Source organism: Harpia harpyja, chromosome 1 (genome assembly GCF_026419915.1).
Source record: "Harpia harpyja isolate bHarHar1 chromosome 1, bHarHar1 primary haplotype, whole genome shotgun sequence".
Classification (NCBI taxonomy): Eukaryota; Metazoa; Chordata; class Aves; order Accipitriformes; family Accipitridae; genus Harpia; species Harpia harpyja.
This window is the reverse complement of record NC_068940.1, coordinates 33,203,958-33,225,704: the sequence shown is the minus strand read 5'-3', so window position 1 is coordinate 33,225,704 and position 21,747 is coordinate 33,203,958. Positions and strand designations below refer to the sequence as shown.

The 21,747-nt window shown below is 37.1% G+C and overlaps 1 protein-coding gene across 2 annotated transcripts in view; it reads right to left on the bottom strand.

Moving 5' to 3' along the window:
- The window catches only part of TAF4 (TATA-box binding protein associated factor 4), a 40,496-nt gene that overhangs the window by 7,200 nt on the left and 11,549 nt on the right, over window positions 1-21,747 (bottom strand). For both annotated transcript variants that reach the window (XM_052786186.1, XM_052786196.1), the window contains exons 3-13: window positions 11,523-11,689; window positions 10,881-11,000; window positions 9,003-9,122; window positions 8,135-8,257; window positions 6,997-7,086; window positions 5,658-5,909; window positions 4,073-4,217; window positions 3,590-3,704; window positions 2,799-2,968; window positions 1,536-1,666; window positions 767-892 (exon numbers count right to left, since the gene is read on the bottom strand). In XM_052786186.1, the coding sequence (XP_052642146.1) occupies window positions 767-892; window positions 1,536-1,666; window positions 2,799-2,968; window positions 3,590-3,704; window positions 4,073-4,217; window positions 5,658-5,909; window positions 6,997-7,086; window positions 8,135-8,257; window positions 9,003-9,122; window positions 10,881-11,000; window positions 11,523-11,689 (1,559 nt within the window). The remainder of the gene's footprint in view (window positions 1-766; window positions 893-1,535; window positions 1,667-2,798; window positions 2,969-3,589; window positions 3,705-4,072; window positions 4,218-5,657; window positions 5,910-6,996; window positions 7,087-8,134; window positions 8,258-9,002; window positions 9,123-10,880; window positions 11,001-11,522; window positions 11,690-21,747) is intronic.

The following is a 21,747-nucleotide window of genomic DNA, read 5'->3' as shown; positions in this document are numbered from 1 at the left end:
ACCTATGCCTCACCCCAGTCTTTTCCCTTCCTGAAGTAAATGGATTTACTCTCTAACCTTACTTCATAGGTCACATTTTCTAGACATTTAAATTGCTTTCCTTCTGAAGTCTACTTGGCATAGGGTCAAAAAACTTGATAGAGTATTCCAGCTCGGGTCTAACAGGAATCAACTGAAATGGAAGTGTTAGTTGACAACCTACGTGCAAACATTGCACTACAAAAGTTGGATTTTGACATTATCAACTCATACCGGATCACAAACCCAACAGAAACCTTAGGTTGTTTTGTGAATTATTTCGAGACTGCTCCTGCCTAGTTAGTCATATTCATCCTATATTTGGGTCCCTGAGGAAAACCACAAAGTCTATTGCTTAGATTTGTGCTTACCTCAACTGCTTCCTATTTATTGTATTTCTCTAACTTGTAAGAAACTTTCTGAATTCTATTTCTAGTCTCTAAAATACCTGCAACCTCTCTATTCCATTGAAGAGTACCACCAGGCTATTAAATTCATCTTTTTCACAATGCAAAGTGCAAAAACTAAGTTTTAAGACCTACTTTAATCTGGGAACATGCAATGAGGCTGGCAAAGAAGCACTCTCACATGCTTTACCATGAAAAGCAGAACAGAGCTCTAGCTAAAGAACATATTCATCAAGCTCCATCTTTGAAGATTAGTCTTCCCCTTCATTGCAAGTGCTTTAGAATGAAAAGAAACTCTGCAAATGACAGTTAGCAAACGTGAGTGAAATCCAAACACTTGCCTTTGCTGCACGCATTAAAATTTCCCTTTCTTGTTCATCTTTACGCTGCTTTTCTATTTGATCAAGTTGTTCAAAGAACTTGAGCTGTGCCCGAACGTCACTTGCTTGTTCGTATCTTTCATCATCCTGAAAACATGTCAAATATGTTTCTCATTACATTTCTTAAAAACAAAACTGTTAGCTTGTACTGTACTGTAGAACATATACATTTAAAGCTCAAATGTTCACTTTGTCCTTTTCAAACAAATAGCAAGTGTATATTTACACCAGTCAAACGAGCTAGAATTCTTAAAAGCATTTTGTTCTATTCTGTGAATCATCAGATTTTGACTTCTAAACTAATATCATCACAGCTTTAACCTCACAAGCATATTTCACAGAGCTGCGTGGTTTTTCTAAATGCTGTTTAGGCAATTGCCTCTATTAAGAGCACACATCTGTCAGATAGCAGTCTCTTGAGAATTCAAAGCAGTGCTTTTATCTGCCTATCTGACTGTACAATCACTCATCGACTCTAAACATTTGACATAATAAATAAAGGGGAGGACACAGTTTCTCTGCATTTGTTTTAAAAACATTTTGTATATGCAAGCTGAAGAGTTCTAGTCATCCATGTGTATTAATATCTTAATGTAAGATGAATCAGTCGAAGAGAACAACCCAACTTCACAGAATGAAGAACACCTGAACTCAAGCATTAAAGCCAACATGATAGCCTGCTGAATTTGTGCTATTTTGCCATTTTATTTGTGCAATTAAATACAGTTACCTTGTAAGAAATATTCCTTTGTTGAGCAGTCTCTGATAATTTTTCCACGAGGTTTTGTAGTCTTTGTTGTGTCGCATGTGATACATAGCTAACTACGTCAGGATGGATTTCTGTTATTCCATGTTTTTTGCCTATGATCAGGGCAGAAGTCACTTGTTAAAAATGATTTTACAATACAGCTAAACATGTGGCTAATCTCAGTCATGGAAATTTAAATGCTGTTTGAAAAATAAGGCATTCAGGTATTTCTCAGACAAGCATTAAACAGGAAATGGTACACATATGAAAATTTACATTAGCTTAATGTCACGGTTTAACCCCAGCCAGCAACTAAGCACCACACAGCCACGTGCTCATTTCCCCCACCCAGCGGGATGGGGGAGAGAATCGGGGGGAAAAAAAACCCCAACCAATCAAACAAAAAAAACCCTAAAACTTGTGGTTTGAGACAAAGACAGTTTTATAGGACAGAAAGGAAGAGAGTAATAATGATAATAATAATAAAATGACAATAATAAAAACAAAAGAATTGGAATATACAAAACAAGTGACACACAGTGCAATTGCTCACCACTCGCCAACTGATACCCAGTTAGTTCCCAAGCAGCAATCCACCCCGCCCTGGCCAACACCCCCCAGTTTATATACTGGGCATGACATCACACGGTATGGAATATTCCTTTCGCCAGTTTGGGTCAGCTGTCCTGGCTGTGTCCCCTCCCAACTTCTTGTGCCCCTCCAGCCTTCTTGCTGGCTGAGCATGAGAAGCTGAAAAATCCCTGACCTAGCATAAACACCACCCAGCAACAACTGAAAACATTTTAGCATTACATTATTTCCACACCAAATCCAAAACGTAACACTATACCAGAAAGTGGTACTAGAAAGAAAATTAACTCTATCCCAGCCCGAAACCAGGACACTTAAAATTTATTAATAAATGCTGTATACTACAGTATAAGAAATTATTGAAGAATGCTTTTTGTTCCACCATCAATTCTAAACTAGTAAGTAAATATGATAAAAGTGTTTCTGGATTTATTTTTTAAAAAACAAATGTAATTATTTTTGTTACACCTTATCAGTCCCTTAACACTATTCTACTTTCATAAGCTGAATGCTTGCCAACAAGCATCAGAATATACAAAAGGTAACAACTCTGGCAACTTTACACTATTCAAAACAATTTCTATGGAAAATGTCTTCAATTAAACCCAAGACTGGTGAAATTTGTTTATTAAAGTTCAAGAAAAATCAACATACCTATTTCTAATATCCTTCTTTGTAAAGGTGCCGGGAAAAGGAAGGTTTCATCTTTACAGGACCTTGTTAATGTGCCCACTAGCTCAGAGTTTGTTGCCAATATCCGAGCACTTTCTTCTGACAGGTTGACTCCAGCCATTGATGCAACATCATTAATGTCATCATCATCCCTTAAGAAAGGAAAACTCATTATAATCATAACATTTAGTGCTTATCTGCACACACTGCTACACTACCACAGCTGCATATAATGAATTCCACAGTAAACCTGAATACTTTATTTCATTTTTGCATTTTATTTGCTTTTATTATATGATAAAATGAAACTAACATAATTTGATTCCAAAGAGCACTAAAAGTATTTTCGCAGTTTTGTACTTACTAACCATTTTCCCAAGATCCTTTCTTATGTAATGTTTCAACACCTTGAGAAACAAGAGACCAGACACAGCACTACCACAAAACAATAATAAACTGCACTCATCACTGTAAGATAGGCTGTACATCTGAATAACCTGAACAGAGTTGAGAAGAATGAAGGAATGAATTCTGTTTGTTTGTGAGGTTTGATATTCACCCTTAGTGCCAGCTAAATGCTAAAACCAGTCTGGCACAACTAGGTCCACAGCTGTTTGTTAGTCTTTAATAAAGTAGCAAACCTGCCCACAGAAAATCCACCTCTAGTTCTTGCAAGTTTACCCAGCCTGATTCAGCACCACTGCAGTACGTAGACAGATTCCCACTGAGTTCAGCAGGCTGCCCAGGCAGCAAATAAGCATACAGTTCCTCACCTAAAAGAGCCTCCCCCAGGTTCCTTCAGTTTATTCTTCTGAGCAGCAGCTACTTGTGTCGAAACAGTGGCAATAGCTTTGTTTCCAGGTAATACTGCTGGTTTTACCACAGGTACTGCAAGAAGACAGACAAGATTTGTACTCCATCAAATTTGTATCACGGTTCAGATTTACAAGCCAGTCATGGGTAGTAATGGCAATAGGTCTGGTGCAAAAACTTCACTTCAGTAGTTTCTGTCAGCATTTCACCCATCTAAACCAGGACCCTTCCACACAATTCCAGTACCCAAACAGTTTCTCTGACTGTAAATGCTGCCCTGACATATGTGTATCCCCAGCCACTACGGCACCATGCACTGAAGATTTTAGCAATAGTACAACAGCCATCACACAGCTACAGGGCACTTAAGAACTGACATTCATAAACCAGACTCCAGTTAACGCTATCAAATATGGCATATACCAAGTATCTTGGCCTCTTACCTGTCTGAAGTTGATTCAGTTGAATTTGAGGAGTAGTGAGCATAATACGACTATGTGGTTGCCGCAATGCTACCATTGGTGTCTGTGTCAACGTTACCTGTGGAGGCCTTATCAATGCCCCTGCTTTTTGAGACTGTTGGATAACCTGAAAATAATAACAAAAAACCAACTGTAAACAATCTGAGAAATAACTAAGGCTAAGAATCAGGTGGAAAGAACAAACCCTAACAATCAACTTGTAAGTTGTGATCACAACACATCTGTTCATTGATCCAGAATCAGCACATGTTAAGGTATTTAAAAGTTTCTTTAGATAAGTTATACCTTACAGGAAAACTAATATTCCACTTTGTGATTCAGAAAAGAAATCAGTAACCTATTTCTATTAAAAAAGAAAAAAAAACAAAAAAACAACAAACATCTATAATCACAAAGGGCCAGTTAAAACTTTCTACATAAGGCTTCTACATTAGAGATACAGAGGCAAACTGGATCTGCCTGAACAAACTCTAGAACTAAAAATAGTAGAGACATGATAAAGATAATCCAGCTGATTCTACATATGCTGTTTTCATCCAGAATCAGCGTAAGCTACAGCCTTGCAGCTTTGTACTATTGGATTGTTAGGTTAGACTGAGTCTCAGGCAACTGTAGCTGTACTGCTTCTGAACATTAACTCATAAAAGTAGGGTTACATGGCAATGCTACCAATCAAAGCCATTTATGCAAACTTGTCTTCTGGCCTCGACTAGTTTTCAGAAACTTACTTTCAAACTAGTGTAAAGAAATCTACCAACTCTGCCTGTTTTGCAAGCTCCATTTCTGTAACTCCACAAGTCTTTCTTTTGCTCCTCTTGCCACTATTTTATATACTTATTTTAGTTAAAGGCCACTAATTAGTCAATGTTCAGTTTTTATTCCTTCCCTAGGTTCCTAACCTCTTTCTATAATACCTAGGTTATAAAGGCAGTAAGACCAATATAATCACTAGTTTTTCTCTCAAGGTAAATGAAAAATATTTGTGGATTGACAGACGAGATCTCTCCATTTTATATGAAAATTTATGGACAGAGCAGCTTAGATGAACGATGAACATTCTACAGGGAATGCTGAAGTACTAAGTAGCAAAAAACCCCTAGTAATTTAATAATGTATTTTAATTAATACACATCCTAGAAAAAGCTTGCACTCAGACACTGCTTTGCTATGAGAAGAGGAAAAAAAGGTGCTGCACATTATACTGTTCTTCTTTGGTTTATGTCCAAGGCCTGAGAAAGTTAGTCTTTCTCCTCTTTTGGGGTAATCTGTTGTTAGACTTATGAAACGAAAGATCCTCCAAGAACACTGCACTCTCATGGATATGCAGTGATTGAGACAATCTGCCAATATTTCATGCTGAAAGAGTAAATAATATAGTACTTTAAGCAAAAATGGATTTTAAATTAGACTTATTTTTCTTAGTAGCTAGTTTCTCTAAAGAGGTCAAAGATCTCTGATTGAGCTTAACCACTAGTTTAAGAAGAAAAGTCACTATTATCAAAAAAACCCCTGTGCAATAACAGATGATGCACTTCAGCTTACGTACCAGTGGTGTAGACTGCCCTTGTTTACTAACACCAACTTGTGTAGGCTGAGTTAGGCTGATTACAGGTTGTTGGAGAGTACTCGTTACAGTTGCAGTTGCCTTCCCTGCTGTGCGCTGAACGGAGGAGCTTAGAAGCACCGCTGCAGATGGAATCGTTGCTATTGTTGCTTGTGTTGTTGGCTGCTGCTGTTGACTTTGTTGAATGAAAGCTGCTGAATCTGGTGTTAACTGTCTCAAGGCAGGTAAACTCCTCTGAAAAGAGGAGAGAAAAGAATTTGCTTGAGTATTTTAATCCTAGATCACACAAGAAAACATTAATTGTAAAAAGCAATGCATTTCATTTCAGTCCATTGTATCAGTCTTGAGTGCACCTGAAAAAACATGATAGCCATGCTCACAGGAATACCATGCTACTTCATATTTAAAGCTAGACAGAGTGACAGTACCTTTAGGTGTGGAAGCTTGGTATCACGGGCATCTAGATTATGCAAGCCTATCTGAAACCCCTGGTATGTATTTAACAATCCAAACCCATGCTGCCTTCCTCAGTTGTGTTCCTACATATATACCAAGCTATAACATGTGATGGCTTAAAAGACCTACTGGAACACCAGTGAAGATTTCAGAATAGCTCAGAGACCACAGTTTTTTTACCAGATTCTTACATTAGTTGTTTTCTTATGGTAACAATTTTTGACCTCATGAACAGCTCAAGGTTGAACATCCCTTATTCATATATTAGTCAAGGAGAGTTATACTCTTACCATACAGTGCTGTTGTATTTTCTCCAATTTTCAGATGGTAAATGTTTTGGAATAAACATTATTTTGAGATCCGTCCAATTACTATAAAATTTATGACAAATGGGATTTATTATTGAGAGGTGACAAATTTGCTGTTTATCCACACAAACAGGTATACAGCACAGGCAAAAGAGTATGACTCTGTCCAGGAGGTACAGTTTTCTGTATCATTCAATCCTTTGTTTTCTTTCCAAGACTATAAAGAGGATAATAAATCAATTCATAGGTTTGGTGCTATGGAAAGAAACTGCTTGTAAGTCATAGAAAGAAAACTTTTCAGATTTCTCAAAAGAGCTATGATGTGACACTATGGTAGAAATTACATTATTGACTGTGACAATGATTCATACCAGCAAACTCTTGGAACCAAGAGGCAGAAATATTTTTTAAGGGAGCAAAAGTCCAACCAGGCACCATTTAAAATTTCCATTTACACCATTTTGGAATTCCATCTATACTGGTAAGAGATGTGCTTGTTTTCATTGCTGCTGATACATAAACACAGAAATATGTAAGGACTAGCGAACACAAGTTACCTTCAGGAAAGGCACAAGGTAAGGTTGAGGTGAAGAATTAAGTTCTCTGTACAGCCTACTGGTAAAGTCTTCTGCTTCGATTTTTCCATCCTTCAAAACAGAAAATCCAAATGAATGAACTTGTAGAAATTAACTTTTACACATATTCAACACCAAAAAAAAAAAAAATTTAAGACTTAACAATTTATTGAAAATAAGTGGGTTTATCATCCATCTCTGTTTAGTTGTCAATAGCTTTATGGTAGTATCTAATTTTACTACAAATTTCAACTACTAAGACCTACAGTGCCATCTTCCCTTTTCTTCATCCTGTCTTTCAGTCAATTTTAAGAAACATCTTCAGTTGTTCTCACCATTACAGGAATGCCCTATCTATAGATTAAAGGGCCAGGTGGAACCTACAGGTGACCTTCATGTGACCTGCAATCAGCCAACTATCAATTGCTCAGAACAGCCAGGCAGCCCCATCTCTGATGTTCTCTTTTCCAAAGGTACTATAGTTCCTCCATTTCAAATAACTCAAGTTGTGCCCACCATATGCTCAAAAGGCAGATGTCTCTCACAAAACTAAATGTATATCCCTCATGGGAAGATACACTTTGAATTTTGGTCTTATGACAACCACTGGTTATCACGTGATAACAACTGGAATACACAGCTCTACCTTAACTTAAAGGTTGCTAACAACTAGGCTAAGCAATACTAGTACTCATTCTATAAATACTAAGTATGTCAAGCTTTTACATTAGCTTCAGATAATATTACTTACTTTTGCAAAAAATTGTGATTTCCTACACTCAGCTATTGCGCTAGCTGTAGTGTCTTCCCTCAAGTACATAATTCATATTTTTATTCACTGTTTTATCAATAAAAAATGTAGAATTTGAAGAGTCACCATTTACATTACTCTCACTTCAATTTAACTCACGTTCTCATGCATGAATATGAGCAGTAATGTCTCATTTACAAGCTTAAAGGAAAATTTATGCATGTATTTTAATTCATAAGCAGCAAAGTTTCAATTTGATTTATCTCAGATTTTATAATCTCCCTCCTCTCAACCCCCCCCAAGCCCTCAGTTTTGAGTCTAAATTTGCCCAGATACTGTTTCTTACAGCTTTTAATGAACTTTTCTTACCAGCAGGTTCTGTACCAATTCTTTCACATTAGCTGCAGTCTCTGAAGACTGTTTTCCAGATGATGCCAGTTTTATTAATGTGGACAGAAAGTTTTTGCATTTCTTCACATTTTCCATAGTTTCCTGTTACAGCAGGAGGAAGGGTAGAAAGGACACAGAAAAGGGAAGATAAACTCTTTTTAATACATGATCTGAGCGTATACTCTGAAAAATAAAGTCCTTCTCTAGTTCATCACTACATAACATTATTTATAGATTCATGTTCCTCACTGCTTAAGACACAATCAGACTGAAATTATTATTTTGTTTCATATATACATATGTAATGTACATTTTTGTTATCAAAATTTAATAAATTACGATTCTTAATGAAGTTAGAAAACACCAAGTATTTTAAGAATGGCACATTGCTATGGGAAAATATGCATTTTAGCAGGACAACAAATAGCAAAGCTCCTCCTTCCCAGTGCATAGCATAGGGCACAGATTCTCCCTGTTTTGCAGTCCTGGAAACATGCATCTTGAATGAATCAGTGCCAGCTTTTTATCCCTTCTCATACTGATCCTACTCTGCAGTGCTGAACAATTCACTTTTCTATAAGATACAGCTGGTATGCTTTAAAAAAAGGAGCGCTTTAAAACTGTTACAGAAATCAAAATTAATGTCGACAGCCATCAAAATTCAAGTGAACTGTGTTCACACTTTATAAATTATATGGTTCTATTAAAAGTTTACCTATAATTCACAGAACTGCATCTTTACTACTCTCCACTCCGATACGTGTTTATGTGTATGTATGTACGTACATGCACACATGTATATGTGAATGAACAAAAAAAAGGGTTCTAAATGCACTCAGTATCTTACTGTGGCAGCAGTGGAGGTTGCCGTTGTTCCTTGCACTGTTCTCTGAGGAGTTCCAGTTTGTACAGCTGTTGCTGTCCCCAACGTAGTTGTTTGTGCAGTACCACCCAGAACAATCTGAGGCTGCAGAGAATACAAACATAAAATTATTTTACTTGGAATGTACCAAAACCTGTTTTCCTGAACCATCAAACAGAAACTGAGCCACAGGACAGTAGAACACCTCTCACAGCTACTATAAAAAGAAGTTACTAATCTGCCATCTGTTGCAGTGGAAAGAAAGAGCCACCAGATGGCACAAAACACTACACATTCAAAACTGAAATCCTAAAAGTTGATTAAGAATTGCACGCTTTTGGGTTACCGAATAAAATGGCAAAATACCACCATACACATAATCTCATACACTGTGGTTTCAAAACACAATTAAAATGAGTACTAAATTTCTGTGAATGCAATAGCTTTTTTTTGCCTGTTCCCTTAAATGCCACTTTCAGAGGGAGATATTTCTAAAAAGGCACAACAGACACAAAATCTCAGGTCTTATCTAGGTCTTTTTGATAAACAATGGGATAAAACATTTCTCTAGTTTTGTAGACAAGTTGGTAATTTAAAGTAGGAATACCACCTTTAAAGAATCAACATTGTAAACAAGAACTTTTCACATACACAGTTCATGCATGGACTTCCAACACAGTCTAATTACTAACGACAACCCAATCAGAGAGACAGTAATTCTTACCAAGCTAAAGCTAGCTCTCAGAATTTTAACAAATCATTTGTAAATATATATATATATATAAAGATGCACAAGAAAAGAGACTCCAGTGCTGCCAAAGCTAACTTTCATTGGTATTTTGGAGACAGAAAAGGAGACAAGGATTCAATTTGTCTCATTTTTTTGAAATCGGGATAAATGAAGTCCATGGTATGCTTATTACAGCAAGAAATATGCAGATGGAATGATTTTTCTTGTCCAGTATAACAGCAGTGCAAATTAAGGAGACTCAGTTAGGTAAATTAATTCTTAGATCTGGAAAGATCACTGGCATAGGCAAAGGCTCTCTGAGGGGAAAAAGGTTAACTGGATGCATAGCAAAACCTGCATGTTTTAAATTAAAACTCTCTAATCCAGTCTACTCAAAGGATGAAGAAAGCACAATGAAACAGATTAGGCGACAGCAATCATATTGTATCACTGTTGCCTGGAAGCCATGTGGAGAATTTCACACTTTCGCACTGTGTTTTAAACTCACACCACCACCCCTCAAAAAAAAAAAAAAAAAAAAATCTACAAGAAAGACTATCGTTAATACAGGCCAGGCTATTAGAAGAGAGCCCACATACTAAGACACCACTATTTATCCTTGAGTTATCAGAATCTCCCTAAGTATATAGACCAAAGCAGAGCCTCGTGAAGGAGGGAGAAAGAAGTCTTGTGGAAGAGAAGGCTACCAGGGCAGTCTTTTTTGTAATTGTAAATTGCAGAATTCAGAGGACTACAGATCCATCACAGGAATAACATCACAGTTCCAAATCTGAAGGGAATTGGTGTCACTTTCTTGAGGCAGAAAGCATAAAGGTATTTTATTTTAGTCAGTTCTGAGATTATACAAATTAATAACAGGATATGTTTAAATATACACGCATATAGGTATAATATGAAGTAATAATAATATACATATTAAAATTTATACATATACATCCAAAATATAGAGTAAATTGAGATCTGCAAATATTTTAGAAAGGATAATCCAGAAGATATTTCTTCCAGGCACTTAACAATCATATTTCCTGTATTTCTGACAGTCTCAAGCAGGTTTTCAACTAATCTTAACAACTGGTATATCTCACGTATACATTTCTTTTCTACAAACTCACTTGCACAACAGGAGGACGCTGTAGCGTTGTTGTGGGTTGCACTGTTGTTTGAGCCTGAGACACTTGCTTGATAATAGTAGTTGGTGTCACCTGTCGTGCAATAATAGGCGTTCCTGGAGCCTGGGGAAGAGGAAAAAAAACCAAACACATTAGTTCCTATATTTAAATATAATCTACATTATCCAGTATTTTGTCTCTGGATAGTTGCCATTATTACAGATACAAAGGAAGGCATCTGGACCACTATAAAACTGTGAGAAGGATTTTTAGTCTTAACTTAATGCAACTGTGATGATCTCAGTATACATATCCACTTTTTTCTTTTAGTTTTATAAAGAATAATGATTCTTTGGGGAAAAGAGTTCTCGTGTTAACCATATACAGTCTTGAATTGTCTTCTTTATATCAAACAGTTTTAAACTTAATGCCATTCAGCTAGGTAAAAATATTTTTGATGAGTAACAGCCAAACTGTAACAGAATTAGGAACAAAACGCAATGCCTACGCCATGTGGAAAAGCTTGTATAGCACCAGTTTGATCAATGGTTTCTTCAAATCACTAACATCATACCTTACTTCCTGCTGTATTCTTCACAGGGAAAAAATCTTACAGTTTTTAACACTACAAATTACTGAACTAACCTGCACTGTTGATATCTGCACTGGAGGAGCACTGGTAGGTGTAGCAGGACGAGGAGTCATAGTATTTTGAGGCTGAGACTGGGCATGTGCCTGTGCTTGCATCTGTGCCAAGGCTTGTTGAGGGATCATCAGCAACTGCCCATTCTCACTACGCACAAGGACCATGCCTGTTAAAAAAGAAATTAGTCAAGAAACATACATCCTTTTCAAATGTGAAAGAACATATTTTTTCAGTTTTTTTATCCAAGTTGGATACATACAGAATTAACGTACTGTTGAAGGACTACAGTGCTAACAAAAGTGGTTTAGAATAAAGCAAAATACCCAGCTACATTATCATATTTTGTATAGAATAGCTTAATTACAGAAATACTCTTTCTCTACCAAAATGCTTGGTGTGGAGTGCATCAGAACAAACAATGAGTCGTATTTGCCCTAACCAAAAAATTTCATGTGACTAGAGGTTAAAATTAGCAATCATGTAAAAATCCTACCTGCTCTTTACTAAGAAATTTGTTTTATGAAACACTGCAAATAAAATAAAATCTTGCCATTAGACAAGATTCCTGTTAGTTTTTCTTTAAGAGGGGAAAAAAAATAAAAATCAAACATAGGCTTCACCATCAACAGGAACACAATTGTCTAAGTTCTAAATTAATTTCCCATAACAAATTTAGTAATGAAAGTGGCTATAAAATCATAATCTTTCTCATGTGCATCCGCAACAGACTGCATTGTGCCATGTTACACCCCAAAAGAAAAATAAAATGGAGAGGGAAATGAGGCAGTCATTCCCTGCTCAGTCACTCAGATCAATAGACTTAACCCCACAGGGTAGCTATAGGGAACCAGATTTTAACAGGCAGATTTTCCGATGATTGTCTTTCTTGAAGGCACAAACAGGATCTGGACAACATGAACTCTTTTCCAAGAGCTCATTCATTCAGCATGCCTCAGTCAGTCTATGAGAGCCTCCGGACCTCATCAGCTCTGAAAAAGCCACCTAAGGAAACATACTGGGCACTCAAAATTAGTTAGCCTTTCTGAGCAACAAACTACAGGAAGAAACTTCACCATGAAAATCAAGAGGCACTACTGAAATCAGAAAGTTTTTCTTAAGTGTTGTTCTATGAATAAAAAGCCTATACATGTTCCCCAACAATATCTGGAGATCTGGTCTATGCCATCTCAGAGCATGACTACTTCAAAAGAATCAAGCTTTTGTTTGCTTTTCTATTCAGATGAAGTGCTGAAATGTTTATAGACAACGCCTTAAACAGTCTTCTTGGACTGTTTGAAAATTAGTGTTAAACTGCAAAAAATCCATATACTGATTTCTACAAAAATGAGTTCAAAAGAAAAAAAACAGATTATATTAGTTGATTTGCCCCTAATTTTATCCTTACATTCTCTACATTAACTCTCTTTTAATGAAGCAGAGTCACACAGAGACATTAAACTAGTTTACATCAAAAAGGTGACTTTCCACTGCGACTTATTTAGAAGTGTTAAGGTGGGACCGCAACGTGCTATGGACAAGAGTTACACCTAGAAACAAATATTCTCAAACTGCTTTTCTGTAGGAAGGGGGGGGGACAGGACTTATTTATAATCTTGCAGACTGTAGAAATAAATACTCTTAGTTTAGCTGTCAAGTCCAAAAAAACATTTTCCAAGCCATCCCAAAAAGTAAGGTCTTTTCTCCTGTAACTTATGTAGGGAGAAGCATTTTCATTAGAACAGCAAAGCCATACACCACCACCACAGCTTACAAGAAATTTAAAAACCTCAATAGTGAATACAGAGCTTGATCCTGTCAGCTGCTCATTAAAACCATCACTACTACTTTCTCACCATTAGCCTCATGCTACAGGGAGGGGGCTACTAACAAAAAAACAGAGAAATTCAATATTTTAAAAACTAGAGAGTGACCTGCTACTACATCAAGCTAATTCCTGCACAAACAGAACTTGGCACCCTCTTCCAATGTGCAAACATAAAATCTTGGGAAATGAACTCATGTTGCCCATTTTTGTCATCTCTCATAATAATTAGCTGAAGAAGCTAAACACTGAATCAGTGGAAATCTTCAATATTATTATAACTGAAAACATCAGTACAGTGGAAGTCTGATTAGAGGAGCTATTTTCAAGTCAATGTCAAATATTAAGGCTTGTTGATTACCATTTAGTTTCTAGCAACTGAAAAGGCCCAATGCAACTATACATGCCTGTGCCTTCAGAAGCCCTTAAATGTCACAGAATTATACTGACATCCGATAAGAAACTTTTTTCTTAAAATTCATCATTTTGGGGGTTCCCTAGGATATTCTAGGGCTAGCATACCATCCAAATTCTTTAAAGAGTTACATATTTTTTCCTTCCAGAAGCAACATAAGAGATACTAACTCTAGTTTGAGGTTTGGGATGGGGCGGGGGGGGGGGGGGGGGGGGTAGTGTTTTTTAAACTTCTCAGTGCAAAAGTGACTAAGGTTATTTGAAAGTGCCAACCCAAAGCAGCTCACCTGCATATGAGAACCTTTATAGCATCAGGTACCAGCACACAGCTCTAAGCTACCTGTTCCAGCCTCCAGCTCAATACACACATCAGGCTCAAGAACGGGTCTAGGCTACACATCAGTGTCCTGCAACAGCACAACCACCTCTCGGGACACCAGTACTGTCAACTCATTGGTTTGCTCCCCAAAACATGAATGAGAGAAGAGAGAAAAGAAGGGAAATAACCACAAAATGAAGGTTGACTACCCCTGAAGAGCAAGCACAATGTCTGAACAACGAAATAGTCTCCCTGAGCTACAAGCAAAATTAGAACATGCCTACACATTAACATAGCACAACTGCTGAAATAGACAGTTGAAAAGCATATTAATGTGAGCTTTAGAAAACATATCAAGAAAGTTCAATTTTTGGCAGCAGACAGACAAAACAATCATTTGGAATTCAAACCCTGACTCTAAGCACTATCCTGCTAGATTTCTAACTATGGAAGTCTGAACCTTCCCTTAAATATTTAAGTCATAATAAAAAAGTAATTCATACAAAGCTACATTCGTATCTGTCCCTATTTAAATAGTTCTTTTACACTGCACTCATATTTGATACACAGTTATTTTCAATTTATACAGTTTCTAACATGTCTTTAAGTTAGGGTCTACCATTAATAGATAAATTGCTGTGCATACTTAATGGACTATATAAAAACATAAAGACAATCAAACATTACAAACATCAGACTAGTCTTGCATAAACTTTAATCATGGTATGATGATACAAGACATTCTACCTGCTTGAAATTATATCTTGTTAGTATATGGGTGATTTCAGAGAAGGTGTAAAAATTCAGACAGTAATGAACTTTGTTACTGAAATTTCTGTGCAGAAATTCACTAGTAATACAGTGTGCAGGCAAGTAATTTTTGACTGAACACTTAACACCTCTCCAGCCTTGCTAAGAGTTCTTTAAAAAGGGAGATGGAGCTGCTCTCTCCGCTTCTCTCCCCCCAGCCCAACTAGACTCTTTTCCAACCCAATTAGCTAAAAAAGAAACTCACTAACCCAAAACTATACCCAAGCTGGCATTAAGTGGATTTTCAGTGAATTTCAGAAAGCTCATTGGAGCTAACTTGATTAAGAATTAAAAAGAAAGTACCATTTATTTCCTGCTTCTAAACAAAGTCAATGTAGGACTGTAACAGCCCCCTCTCTCCATAGATACATTAACCATCTCTCAGCTGAAAAAAAAAAAAACCAAAAAAAACCCCAAACATTTCTTTCTCTTACATTCCAAAACTTATATTTTAAGTATTTAAATACAGATAAATATCATAACCTCAAACTTTAATGCATAAGGGTGCCAATGCTGTATGAACCAGATCAGAAATGACTACCAGGTACTAGAAGACAGCTAGAATTGTACCAAGGTATCTCACTTCTCTAATTAAATTCAGCAACGTATTTAAAGTAAGGATGAAAAATATCTTTCCATTTCAAGTCTACCATCCAGTTTTTTGTCCCACAAATGGATGAATTGCTATTTGAGACCAAGCAGCTAATAAAGATCATTGGAAATGTTCAATTCGGAAAAGGTGTCAATAAAACTTGACCATTTTAAATATCTCTGCCTTCTTTTTCCTAGAAAGTCTGATCACATGTACTCTAAAATCACATTCACTATTAAAAATGCAAACATTCAAGCATTCTTTCCAAGTCTCTCATTAAAAAACTAATTAAAATTAAAATTAATTACCATTTTTGTTAGAAGTTAGAGGCTTAAGAGAATCCTGAAAGAGGTTCATATTTTAGTTTGAATTAAACAATTAATCACGGCTCCAAATGAAGGATTAACAAAATTGAGTTGGATTGCTCCTTACACCAAAAAGGCTTGTGCTCCTGACTAGTACAATGGTCATCTCATGTATTCTTGTTGTGGAGACCTTTCCAGATCTCTCCTGTTTTCAAGAGCGTTTGGATGGAAAAGTTCATTATTATATGAAGCAGCTGCATGCTTCTACACTGTGTCGTCTTTGCCTCTTGCTATTTGTATTTCCATTTGCTAATGGCATTTCCATATACTAAGTGTTCTACTTAGGGGGTTTTTGTTTGTTTGTTGGTTGGGGTTTTTTTAAATAATAAAATTTGTAAAATCTTGCACTGGAATAGAAAGTGAAGAGCTCCAGACATATGACAAGTCAGAAAAACACAAACCAGGCTTTTTTCTAATGTCTTCCTCTACCTTCTTTCTTTGAAACATGGCTTGCCTTAGCAAAGACTACAGAAAAATAATTATCAGAATAATAAAGGAAGAAGAATAAGAAAATATTTTGTAGCCTTTGCAGACCACTCTGATTATTTGTGTAACTCCTGAGACATATAGCTTTCTTGCCAGAGAACTTCTACATCCAAAAAACCCAAACCAAAACAGTTTCCTGTTTTGTTACCAGTTTTTGCTGGTAAACCTAGTTTAGTAATATTTATAGGAGCTGGACTTCTCAATGACAGAGTTAAAACTTTCTGCAGATACAGCAGGCATCTTCAGATGACTATTCTGAGGAAATACACAGTCCAGCAAATTGTCACCTCTGACAACCATACCTAGCAGGTAGCCACTCCAACAGCAACATATCTAGGTGTCACCCTCTCTCAGAATAAATGCTCCATTTCTCAGGGACTCAGATTCATATACCAGGTGACATACTGAAAGACTTCATCTACAGTTAGTGAGCACCTAACAGGAGGATCATGCTCGTCACTGGGCATACCAGCATGCAAGAATGAAACTCTTGTGTATCAGTGAAATATAAAACCTAGAAAGTATCCTATCAGATCACAAGTGACAACATCTCTCTTTCTGATGCAGATACTGAACAGAAGAACAGAAGGTTCAAGCTTACCGATTCTGCTCATTACCCACAATGTAGTTCATTGTCTAATTCAGATCAATTCAGAACCATTACTAAGAAACCTAGACTTTCAATAAGTTTATGACAGAAGAATTAATGTATGTATGATCTTGAAATTGCATGGAGAATACCCTTTTCCAGTCTCCTGAGAAAATTCTCTCCTTAAAGTAAAAAAGTAACTGAACTTTATTTCCAGAGAAAAAACAGTTAGGGTCAGGGAGAACTGTTAGGCAGCAAAGAATCACCTTCAATACACACACATGCTGATGTTCAGAAAGAATGTCCAAGCCTAAAAGAATAACTAGAGGATTGATGCTTCTGGTGTAGGAAATCAAAGTCCTTACAAACATCCCTAGAAATGAGGGTTATTGATCATAAAGTCCACCGACATCTGACAAATCTTCAAATCCTAACTAGATTTGCAAGGAAAGTTCACTAAGAGGTTATCTTAACATCAAAGCAGTTTGTGCCTTAAGCTCTCAAGCACATACCCATTTGTGGCAAGATGCTGCAAACATTTGACATGGCAAAAAATCTGACAGTAATCATAAGCAGGCTGTGCCATATTAGCAGAAGAAAGCTTTATAATAGTATCCCTTCTGTATTGTCAGAAGAGATTCTGTTGCAACAAAAAGGAAAGCAAGTGTGTGTAAGGTTATGCAAGTTGATATCATACCCACCACAAAAACCATATAAAGCAAAGGGGATGAGTCAATGATCTGTAGATGATTGGATCGGGCTATACGGAGACCCTGGAATGACAAAACCTTCACAAAGGACAAAGTTTCTAAGACTTTCCCAATACAAAAAAGCTATAATAATACTGGACAGACAGCTGGAGAACAGGATAGCTGCCTATACAAACTACAGGAAAAACTTTCAGCAGAAGTGATATACGATAGGGTCCCTTACTGCAGAAAAGGAAATGATAACCTGGTACCGACATCAACGCTGTCCAACAATCCACCATTCCTCCTCTTATGATAACTGACCCACCTGGAAAAGTTCTCACTCTACAGGAATGAAGGGCCAGGAAAAGAGGGGAGAACCTATTGAAGTATACTAGTCCACTGCAACTCCATGAAAATCTGGGTAATTAAGGGAATCTTCCCTAACACAAGACAACTTTTAGCAGATTTAGAATTATTTACATATGTCAAAGAAGAGCATCTGTAATAAACCAGCAGACATGTAGCAGGTCATGAAGGACAATCTCTATACCAAGTCATGAGAAACAGTGATTACAAATCAAGATGAATAGCACAGAACTTTAAATGGCAACACAGCTGTGGATTAGATATTATTGAAGACACACTACTTTGTACCCGATGAGAGATGTGCACCACCACATTAGATGCACTTAGTTTAGGTGCTTAGAACCTCAGGTGATCTGCGCTGCACAACAAATCCAGAAAAAAACTTTTACTTGAACTTTCTTGCCAAAGTCTTTGACACCGTCAGCGATCCAGGCTCTTGAGTTTCATGAACAAATGTGGTTGGTTTGTGACTTCTATAAAGGTATCTTAGCTCCACAAGGATAAACATAGTGCTTATGGAGAAGTCTACATAGTACAGGTACAAAAATGAACCCATGACTATCTGTGGCTTCACCTGCTCTAGAAATGCTTGCACTGCACTGGCATGGATGAAGTCAGCCTGTACAAACATGAGTTAGTAGTAGAAAGGTTCCCTGCTGAGTTGCAGGTCTACAGGCCATAAAACTGCCAGGCGGTAATAGAGCTGTCCAGCACACTGGAGCAACCTGAGATACTGTACCAGATTCCCTCACATCTCGTTTCAGAGTAATGGGTACCCTCAAGCAACGAATGCTGAGGTTTTGCACACAATTGTATTGAGAGCACACAGTGTACACTATGCTGAACACATCTTAAAGGTGCCTGTTAAACATTCAGCACCTGTTGTGCTTAAGGTGAGCTACAACTTGGCATGAAAAAACATGACTGTCAGGTGTTGCTTCAGAGCATCTCTAACACAAAACACTTGCAGTGTCTCCTGACAGGCACTAAACATTACACCATAGTGAAGACTAGCATGGCACAGAGTTTTGGAGAAGAACTTTCTACAGAGCTACATCAAAAGCACATCACTCCTTTCACTTTTCAACTCCTGTCACTCTGGAATAAAGTCAAATTTTACCCAGATAAAATGTCTGTAAGTTCTGGTACAGCATTAGCTACTACAGCACTCCACTTCATTTGCCTATCATCACTCTCCCCACATGCCTAATCTGCACACACAGATCCCAGATCATAACTAACCGTTATGGTCTGTGAAATACTAATTCTTGAACAGCTGATTTACGATTACTGCCAACATAGATGAAAGGTATATTCTCAAAAATCATCAAGAATCCTGACTGCAGTGCAGAGGAAATGTATTTTGTACAGACCAAGTACACAAGTTCAGATTATGAAAAATTGTTTTTGTTTTTTCTTACTAAAGAGTCAAAAGACAAAAGAACTCAACTTCATAGTAAAAGCTTTTGCTTACTCTTACTATGCAAGAATTCAGTTTCAAACTACAGAGCTCAACTGTACTGTCTAAAAAATGAAGAAGAGAAGCATTTGTAAACTACTGATTCACAAGTCTTAAGAATATAGTTAAAGAAATAATGTCATGCTGGAGTGCCAAAAAGCCACTGTATTTACAGTGATCCCATATGGAAAAAAATCTTACCTGCTCATTTGAAAAGGTATGCAAGAAGTGTTCTGGGAAGTATGTCATTTTATATAGCAACAATTGACAAACACTTCAACAACAATGTGATTTGAACTATTTTGACTTTTCTGGAAAGCTATATTCCTTGAAAGCGTGTTAACGTTCCTTTCTAGTCAAGCATACAAAGACAAAACACCAGAGTGCTCTGTCAAACTGCAACCAAATCATCACCCAAATCTGTCCTTAGTCTGATGCAAAAAGAACTAAGAAAAACACTATCAAGAGCTAAACAAATTACTTTAATTATTGATCTCAAAGTGATTCAGATTTAGGTCTGCCACTAATTTCAATATACTTACATCAAACAACAATGCAGTTTGAGAAAGAAAGACACAAAATAAAAATGTCACTAATTCTTCCGATCTGTTATTCTCAACAGATTTTAAAAATCAACTAGTCTTCATTTCTGGCAAACAGTTTGTCTATACCAAGGCATATCAACATTAGTGCTGTTCAAGCACCTGATGAAATGGGAATGGGCAAGCTACTTTGCATTTACCACAGTCTGCACACAAATACTTAATGAGGAGCAATGCATTAAATCCACATTATCTTCCTTGAAAAAGCAACACCCTAAAACAACTAAGTACATGAAACCCCATAAAAAACGCATTTCTTTAACTTCTCCCCACTGTGAATGCCCTACTCTAGGCATATAGCCTTTGTAATTTCAGCAGTGACAACACCCTTGGCTGATGCCACCTTTTCACCTGGAGCTGCGGAGACCCGACATTAGACAATTCCACCAACTGACAGCTACCCAGGGCAGCCTCAGTGGAAACGTTCCCTTCAAATCCTCCTCTGCAGAAACAGCCTGTGATTTTATGACACTCTTACTGCCAATACAGAAGTTATTCTGCTTTGAGAATATGCCAAACACTATGCCTGTGAGTTCAAACACAAACTATCAACGTGGACATGATATTACATGTCATTTGGCTGATAGCAACATTTATTAAATAGCACTGCTTTTTCAGTTAGTCTGAACACAGAAATAAAAGTATTTTCACACCTGTAAGCTTGAATTCACAAAGCTTTTAAACAAAAACAAGTCTCGTTTTGATTTTTACTAACCATCAAATGCACAGTCCTGAGTAATGACTAAGCTTAATGACTGGGTATGACTAACACTTATAAATAATTAGTGCCTTCTCTCCCCCTCCCCCATGGAGGAGAGGGAGGAAGAAAAGAAAACCAAATGATACACTGGAAAAAAGGAAGAATGAAAGGAAATAAGAGGTTGAAGTTCATGGCATCAACACTTGTCTCTTCTTCCAATCTACCCTTAACACTACTGCAAACATGATGGCACGTATGTCTATTAAAAACTAGGAGCTGCTCATGCTTTTCTATAAATTCTGCACAGTTTAGCCACTCTCAGCCTTCCTGCTCCAGATCTCTTCTTCCGACCTCCTCCACTGATCCCTCAGCAAACACTTTTCTGGTCACCTACATTGACTCTTTTGCCACAGGTGCTGCAATTCCTCAGTGCTACTCCTTGGAGTTGGTACTTCTGACTCATGTGAGTACAACTGGTCCCACTTGCCACACCACCACTTACACTGAATGCACCTGATGTTACTACATTCTGAGAAGCATTAAATCTAACCCTCCCTTACAGAAATATTTGGTTAATAAACTGAAGGAAGGTGTGAAGACAGCTTACTACAGCCTTGCTGCCCCCTCAAACCATTTAAGAAAGACTAGAGTATGGCACCACACCTCACTGCTTAGTTTTTGTTTATACTCCGGTATCCAGAGCACACATTTTTCAACTGAATCTATACTGGTTGTCTGTACAGAGTCTATCCAGCATGTGCTTTATTCTGTACAAAAGTACTGTGATGGCCTTTAACAGTTCAGCTACTCTCGGAAGCATATATTAATCAAGTTATAATGATATATTAGACCATTTTTACTAGAGAGACTTACTTGATTCAATACAAATCTTACAATAGTCATGCTAGCCATGTAAAATAATATAACATACTGATGCAAGTTTTATGTTACTAGTTGTCTAGGCACTGGTTACCACACATCACTGAAAAAAATATTTTAGTAATGCAT